Source organism: Bison bison, unplaced genomic scaffold (genome assembly GCF_000754665.1).
Source record: "Bison bison bison isolate TAMUID 2011002044 unplaced genomic scaffold, Bison_UMD1.0 scf7180017864335, whole genome shotgun sequence".
NCBI classification, from domain to species: domain Eukaryota; kingdom Metazoa; phylum Chordata; class Mammalia; order Artiodactyla; family Bovidae; genus Bison; species Bison bison.
In genome coordinates, this window is record NW_011494907.1 from 125,610 (window position 1) to 134,245 (window position 8,636).

The 8,636-nt window shown below is 42.9% G+C and overlaps 1 protein-coding gene and 1 non-coding gene across 2 annotated transcripts in view; both read right to left on the reverse strand.

Annotated features, from left to right (window-relative positions):
- The window catches only part of LOC104998742 (serine/arginine repetitive matrix protein 3-like), a 25,280-nt gene that overhangs the window by 15,759 nt on the left and 885 nt on the right, over positions 1-8,636 (reverse strand). The window contains exon 2 of the mRNA XM_010854069.1: positions 6,956-7,050. Within this exon, the coding sequence (XP_010852371.1) occupies positions 6,956-7,050 (95 nt within the window). The remainder of the gene's footprint in view (positions 1-6,955; positions 7,051-8,636) is intronic.
- TRNAY-GUA lies at positions 7,489-7,561 on the reverse strand. Its single transcript has one exon. It is a non-coding gene; the product is annotated as a tRNA-Tyr (tRNA).

Consider the following 8,636-nt stretch of genomic DNA (forward strand, 5'->3'; position numbering starts at 1 on the left):
CAGCACTGTTTATAATAGCCAGGACATGGAAGCAACCTAGATGTCCATCAGCAGATGAATGGATAAGAAAGCTGTGGTACATATACACAATGGAATATTACTCAGCCATTAAAAAGAATACATTTGAATCAGTTCTAATGAGGTGGATGAAACTGGAGCCTATTATACAGAGTAAAGTAAGCCAGAAAGAAAAACACCAACAGTATACTAACACATATATATGGAATTTAGAAAGATGGTAACGATAACCCTTTATACGAAACAGCAAGAGACACAGATGTATAGAACAGTCTTTTGGACTCTGTGGGAGAGGGAGAGGGTGGCATGATTTGGGAGAATGGCATTGAAACATGTATATCATATATGAAATGAATCGCCAGTCCAGGTATGATGCAGTTTGGGGCTGGTGCACTGGGATGACACAGAGGGATGGTACGGGGAGGGAGGTGGGAGTGGGGGTTCAGGATGGGGAGCATGTGTACACCCATGGCGGATTCATGCTGATGTATGGCAAAACCAATACAATATTGTAAAGTAATTAACCTCCAATTAAAATAAATAAATTTACATTAAAAAAAAAAGAAAGCTGAGCACCAAAGACTTGATGCTTTTGAACAGTGGTGTTGGAGAAGACTCTTCAGAGTCCCTTGGACTTCAAGGAGATCTAACCAGTCAATCCTAAAGGAAATCAGTCCTGAATATTCATTGGAAGGACTGATGCTGAAGCTGAAACTCCAATACTTTGGCGACCTGATGCGAAGAGCTGACACATTGGAAAGACCCTGATGCTGGGAAAGATTGAGGGCAGGAGGAGAAGAGGAAGACAGAGCATGAGATGGTTGGATGGCATCATTGACTCGATGGACATGGGTTTGGGGGACTCCGGGAGTTGGTGATGGACAGAGAGGCCTGGTGTGCTGCGGTTCATGGGGTCGCAAAGAGTCGGATATGACTGAGTGACTGAACTGAACTGAACTGATGCTGGGAAAGATTGTGGGCAGGAGGATAAGGGGACGACAGAGGATGAGATGGTTGAATGGCATCACCAACTCAGTGGATATGAGTTTGAGTAAATTCCAAATGTTGGTGATGAACAGGGAGGCCTGGCATGCTGCAGTCCATGGGGTCATAAAGAGTCGGACACAACTGAGTGACTGAACTGAACTGATTGAATTGAAATTGAGAATTGGAGCAAATTTTTTGCAAAAATGTTCTAAGTAAATCATAAATAGCAGATGGAAGAGCAAATCAAGAAGTGTTTGGGTAAAGCTCAGCACTTGAGTCCCAAATTATGACTGAATGACAAGTAGATGCCTTTAAACAGTTGACAGGCCATAAGAATAAATGATTCAAGGCTGAAATATTTCCCAAATTAAACTGACACAAAGAAAAATTATCCCAAGAAATATGACAAATACCTCCAATAAATACCACCACTTGCTAGTTAAAAAAAAAAAAAATACATCTGATACCTAACCTATACAGTACCCCAAAGTAAGAGCCTTAGCTCTGTACATATCTAAACAGATTAAATTTTGTAAAATAATTTTTTCTTGAGAATATGCTACCGTTCTAACATTGTAATAGTCCACTACAAGAATTATACCTATTGATAGCTGCACTAAGCACTTCTACAAACATCAATTAACTCATTAGCTATAATGATTCTGGAAAGGAAGAAGTTAGAAATATAAGTAAGCTGCAGGTTTTCCACCATGTCTTCTGACTCTAGTAGTCCTCTTTCATCAAACCACAGTTACTTCTCTAGTACAAACATATCAGTACAAAATAAGCCTCTTACTTCACTCATGCTGCATACACTAATGGTAAATAGGTAAAATTTAGAGAGCTCTTCTTAGACAATCATGAGACAGACATGTAAAGCCACAATATCTTCTCTTCTCTACTTCATAACAGGACCTTTATAACAAGTTGCCAAGCTTTAACTGCAACATTATTCACGGTTTACAAAATTCCTGTCACTTTTTTTCCTTTTCTCAATTTCTTAAATTGAAATGCTTCTTTCCCAACAAATTACTTTTCACCTTTTAAAACTCATCCTTCTTTCTAAAGTTGTCCTTGATTACAGCTGTCTTTCCCCAGATAAACAGGTATCTCTTTCCTTGTAGCTACCTTAGGACTTTATAGATTTTTCAAGTGTATCTTTTTCACCTGAATGTACATGTCTACCTTGTTGGCTCTTAGACTGCAGAGCACAAGCTCTTAAAAATCACCTTGGTATACATAACTCTTTAGTTCTTTTATTCAATAATTGTTTTTTGGGTTCCTGCTCAGTACGAGACACTGGAGTTTAAACAAAAATTTAGATAAAAGGTGTCAGGGATGGCTTTTCGAGAGATACTGCCTGAGTGCAGACTTACGCAGTTCAAGGGAACAGAGGGCAGGTGCGGTAGAGCACGGAAGGCTGTAGCAAGATGGGGAGAGAAGCACACACACGAGAGGGTAAATATTTGTTCAAAGTTCAGGGACAGGTGAGGAGGGCATCAGCAGTGGTTCAGGTTTCCAGAGCAAAGGACAAAGGACAGAAAGGACGAGAGGTGGAGAGTCAGGCAGAAGTCAGATTATGAAAGCATCACGTGTCACTTTCAGATGTCTAGATATTAATGTGATTTGATGAGTGGTTCATGGTCACATGTGCTGTTGAGACAGGTGACTCTAAACACTACAGGAGATGGAATTTGAAGGGAATACAAATAGATGGAGGGAGAAGAATCTGAAGGCATTAATAATGAAAAACAAAGGTGATGCAGACCTGAACTGGGGGAGCGTTTCCAGAAATATTTAGGATATAAAACTTTCTGGGTCGAGTACAGAATAAATCTTTATGAAATCAATACATGTACAAATCCTGGGACCCTGAAGGAGTAGACTCTGCCAGTTACTCTATAAAAGGTAGTGACTGACAAGAGAAATGATCAGCATGAACTGTCTGAAGTTGCTTCTATTTATTTGGTGGTTTTCCTATGTCTCATTTTTTAGTGTTGAAAGGATTTGTGTAGGTGTTTTATTTGAATTTGTGCTTCTTGGACCTACCAAGCTCATTGGGAAAAAAGAGCAAACAAGTCACTTGTAGAGATGTTAAAAACACACAAAAAAACCACTTTGAGTTTATAGCTTGTAGTCACTATTCTAGGAGATAACTGAGAATCTTGTAAATGCAAAGGTAACTTCTACAGGTGAGGAAGGAAAAGAAAAAAAATAGGAGTGAAAAAAGAAACAGTGTATGATTTCTTACCATAGCCCTGATTGTATGACTGACTGAAGGCACTAAATTAATTGGTATTTATGGACAGCACGTATTAGATGTGATTACTCAAAAGACTGGGCATCCCAGTAGAATAAGAATTGGTTTTCTATATACTGCTTTTAAATGATACAGCACTCCTTAAAACCAACATTCCTTCCGAACTATTCATTTATTACAAATAATAAAACAAGTTGATATATTAGATGGATACAACTGAGGAGGTACTATGTAGCAAATTTCCCATGACTCCCATTGTCACTCAGAAAGCCAATTCTAAAATATATAAAGTCATAGAAAACACAAGAAATATTTTAGCATTTGGCTTCAGAGGTGCTCTTGCAGTCATACTGAGTATAATTTATAATGAACACTTATGAATTCAGAGCTATGTAAAAATATATCTAAGAAGCCACATTTTGAGAAGGCAATCTCTAGATGTCTACCTAGGTCTCCCAACTAGATGCAAAATTCTAAATATAATCCTGCTACCCACTCTCAGGTGTGCTACATACTAGCCTAAATGAATTTACTTTCTCCTAACTCTGTTTGTCATGTATGATGGTCTTACTATGGTAAGAGGAAGAATGCAAACACCTTTCTAAGAAATGCTGTTTGGCTGTAGGTTGCATAAAAGGAGTCAGCACACAGTAGATTTTCCCACAACATCTAATTTTGGAAACGTCAGTGCCCAGGTGGCCCAGGACTGAGTGCTCTGGGCTTCTTCACTACCTTCTTTGCTTTCTCTGTTTTCTGGCAGCTGAGACCTGCACAGCTGATAGAGCGTATAAGTCCCTGCCAGAAACACCACTCCAATATTCACCTTTTCTTTATCTATTAAGGTTGTCAGGGGAGTGTGTAATTTCCTCGGTTTTGTCTTGTCACAACAAACATTTGAAGCGACGGAAATTAAAGCCCTCAGCGTCACAGCTCTTGGACAGTGTTACAGCTCCATGTTACAGCTCAGTTTTACTTAGAAAATAACGGAAAGTACATCCTCGAGGCGTGAGGGCATGCCAACCCAAAAGACACGAAGAGAAGAGAGGAAGAGAGAGGGAGACAGACAGAGCGTGCATGCACGAGAGAGAGACCCCCCAGCCCTTTGGCCCCTCTTTTTATATGTTTTTTTCCTCCCCCTGGACTTGCCCCATGTAAACTGGGCTAGCCAGGAGTGCTGTTTGTTCTACCTGAGGTCCTCACTCCGGTCCTCGGACCTTCCTTTGTTCTATCTTTGCGGGCTCTACCCTTCCTTGTCTTTTAGCCACCGCCATTCTGGACTCCTTTTTCCTATTCTAACTACCTAACAAGGTCATCTGTTCCAATTCTGTAGATGCTGACTGATTTTTGGTCACTGATTGTGAAATCAACAGACATTGATCATCAACTTGCAAATGCCTGGCTCTCTGACAAGTCTCATTACTGAGGCTCAAACTAGTAGAATCCCAACCTGAAAAATCTGGAAACAAAGTCTCCATTTATTAGAATGTGAGGAAGAATGCAACTCTGACGACCTCCTACAAACTTATTTCAGAGAATCACTTCCACGTCCTCCTCTCCCCTAAACTCACTGCTCCTTCACAGCTTATTGTATCTCACATGTCACTGCCATTCATGAAGAGATGCTAACCAGTGCGTCTCATTTTTTCTACTTTTTACTTTTTTAGTGTTACTTACATCGATTCACTCAATCTGTTCCCTATTCTGTATTCCATAAGAACTTTATGAATAATTTAATTGCCACGGAATTATTAGATATTAAAAATCTTCCATGTTTCAAAATCAGTGTGGTATTTATTGAAAATAACAATTCTAGCATTTAGGGAATGAACTCTATTAATCTGTTTTGTTTCAAAACTTAGTTTGGTTTGCTACATCATGCTAATGCTTCAGAGGATTTCTGTGAAACAACTGCCAAAAAATCAGCTATCTCAAAAAAAAAGAAAAAGAAAGTCAATGCCTTCCATATTCAAATTAGTCTACCTCAAATAACAAATACCAATACAACATATACCTCTGATGCCTGAGAGTTACTTAGAGGGGTGGGGTTTCCCCTAGTTCTAGCACTGCCACCCTTCTCCCCCACCCCTAGTATTCTCTGGAGCAACAATGATCTTTTCTCTTTTCAGTGGAAATACACTGGAGCCATCTAGAAGGAATTCTCTCAAGTGTCCTCATCAACTCCAAACTCACCTCCCTAAGGACTTACTTTCCTCCCTTCCTCCTGTCACTAGAATCTCTCCTTTCCAAAGGGTAATCTCTGGATCTGCGGTCTGAATTCCTCCCCCTTTACATTCCTTCTATGGATCATTTCCACCACTTCTTTCTCCCTCTTTGCTTAGCAATGGTATCTTACACCTGTAATTGCTACTTCAACTCCTTCCTTCCCTCTGGCAATAAACCCACTCAGAAAGAAAAACAAAATAATGCTTTTTCTTGACCCTGTTATGTCTCACACTATCCAATGCTCTTCTTCCAGATTTCTCTAAAGACAAGGCTACACCCTTGCTACTCAGAGAGCCTGTTAGAAACACAGAATCTCAGACCTTCTGCTCAGCCAGTGCACTTGCCATAAGATCCCCAGGCAATTAATTCAAATGTGAGAAACTCTGGTCTACACTGAGTCTGCTTCTACATGACCTCAACTTAATTTATTCTTCTAAAATCTTAGCCTCAACTTACCCTCAGGAGAAGGCAATGGCAACCCACTCCAGTACTCTTGCCTGGGAAACCCCATGGATGGAGAAGCCTGGTGGGCTGCCGTTTATGGGGTCGCCCAGAGTCGGACATGACTGATGCGACTTAGCAGCAGCAGCAACATACCTTCACTCTACCCTCACTTTGGAGACACTTCCCTCCAAACTGAAACTGCATTAGAAGCTGGAAACTTCCAGTGGACACTGTAGCAGGCTGTCGGTTCCTTGATCTCCCCATCATGGCCCCTGCTCTCTCCTTCCTTCCAGTTCTTTTGTTTTGGCCTAGCTGACACCATCCTATGAAGAGGCCTCATCTCATATGACATCAATTTGCACATTTACAGCTGAGCGCCTATGCCCATGTTCCTGCACAGAGGCTAACACACAGCTCTGCGTGCCCAGGGACCTCCATCCTGAATGCCTTCTCACAGCCAGAAAAACAGTAAGACAAGGAAAACTCTGCTGTTCCTCTCAGACAAGCTCACTTCAAATTCATCGCCCATGTCAAATACTCTCCCTTTTTCTAAAGACCTAACATTTCTTGCCACCTTCCCCCATAGACCCTTGCTTCCTTTTCCTTCATTTCCTCCCTGTACCCTATGGCTCTCTCATCCTTCATTCCCTCTTTCCTCTTAGTTCTCAACCTTCCTGAGGTTGTAGAGCATCTTGAAACACAACTAGTAATTTTTTTCTTTCGGCCACGGATCACACTGACCAGGGATCGAAACTGCACCCCCTGCATCAGAGTCTTAACTGCACAATCTTAACCATTGGACCAGACCTCCAAGGAAGTCCAGGAACTCATAATTTAGCTCCTTAAATGGCATTCTCAATTTAATCTGTGGCTGACACCTGATAAGATACACTATCTCCCTCCTCGACTTTTTCCTCACTACGCATCCAACAGGTGATTTTCTCTGGCTGTTGGAATATGTCAGCAGTCCCGTTTTAATTCAACGTTCTGTCAAATGACTTTTCTATCAAATCCAGTTCTTACCTTCTACTTGTCTGTTTAATGTCTTTTTTTCCTCTTTGATCAGCAGCTCCAGATAAACGATCCACATACTTCTGTGGAAGGCTCTCAGAGATACTCTGTTAAAATTAATACTGAGTTGTATGAAGATTTCCTAAACCCTTTCTAAGAAAATACCCTACTTTTAAAAACTGCCCACGTTTAACCCAGGTAAGACAGGTTTTGTCAAGATCCCACAGCTGCTAAGTGTCAGAACCAGGATGCTGACTTCAGGCACGGTGCTGGATCACCAGGCAGCAGCCGCCTGCAACGAAGAGAGCAGGCCCTTCCTATCTCCTTCCATTGGTGCCACCTTCAAACAGGGCACCCTTACTTTCTGTTACTTCAAGTATGGCTGCCATAAAGGTACTCCGCACATCCAAAATGCTTTGTATTATTAGCGTAAAAGTGAAAGTCACTCAGTTGTCTCTGACTCTTTGCCACCCCATGCCCTATACAGTCCATGGAACTCTCCAGGCCAGAATACTGGAGTGGGTAGCCTTTCCCTTCTCCAGATCTTCCCTGACTCAGGAATCGAACCGGGGTCTCCTGCACTACAGGCGGATGCTTTACCAACTGAGCCATCAGGGAAGCCCTTGTTAAAACATCACTAAAGCAAACTGCTGTTGTCATAAGCCCACAGATTTATCACTATCCCCCATACTTTTGCGTCTCTTGAAATGTTCCTTGAAGATCAACTTGACAATTCAAACGCAGTAATACTTTCAAGTTTCAAGAAGTATCTTTTCAATGCCGAAGTGGTAAAAAAAAAAACACAAAAAAACACAATTCAGCCTGTTGCTCTCTGACGCTCTCTAGCAGTTTTACAGGTGCACATGTACCAAAGAAACACACATTTGGTTGGGAGACTGGGACTGACACATACACACTACACACTATTGTGTAGGAAATACATAACTAATGAGGACCAACCGTATAGCACAGGGAACTCAACACTCTGTAAGAGCCCATACGGAAAAAATGCTTTTAAAAAGGGCGGATATACATATATACACATAATCGATTCACTCTGTTGCACACCTGACACTAACACAATATTGTAAATCAACTGTACTCCAACAAAAATCGAGGGGAGAACGGAAGGAAGAGACACAAACATTTGGCTACAGACTGACCTGGAATAATGCAGCAATTTTTAGATAAACGTCACTTCAGAACCCAAAGTGTAGGGTAGGAAAATCAGAATATTGTCATTATCTTCAAATTAAAAACGGTGGCAGCGGGCCGCACGCACTCGCCAAACCCACCGCTGGTGCCTGGCAGCTTTCTCCCGGCGCCTCGCCGGCCCCACGCGGAGGGGGCCCGGGTTCGACTGCCAGCTGCCCCCCCTCAGGCCAGAGGGGGACCGCCCGCCCTCCCGGGTCACAGGGCCCCGGGGCGCCGGTACGCGTTTCCCACTGACAGGGCCTGGGCGCTGGCGCGCCTTTCCCACCAAGGCCCGGTTTCCGGCTCACAGGCCCCCTGCGGTGCCGGCCCGGCTCCCCGCTCGTACGCTCTCGGTTCATGCTTCCCGCTCATACGCACCCCTCTCCCCGCTCCCCAATGGCCCCGCTCGCCGCTCGCGCGCTGCCCTCACCCCAGTGCGGCGTGCGGCGCTACAGCTCTCACAACCCCCGACGCCGGCCTGCGCTCCCCGGCCGCACGC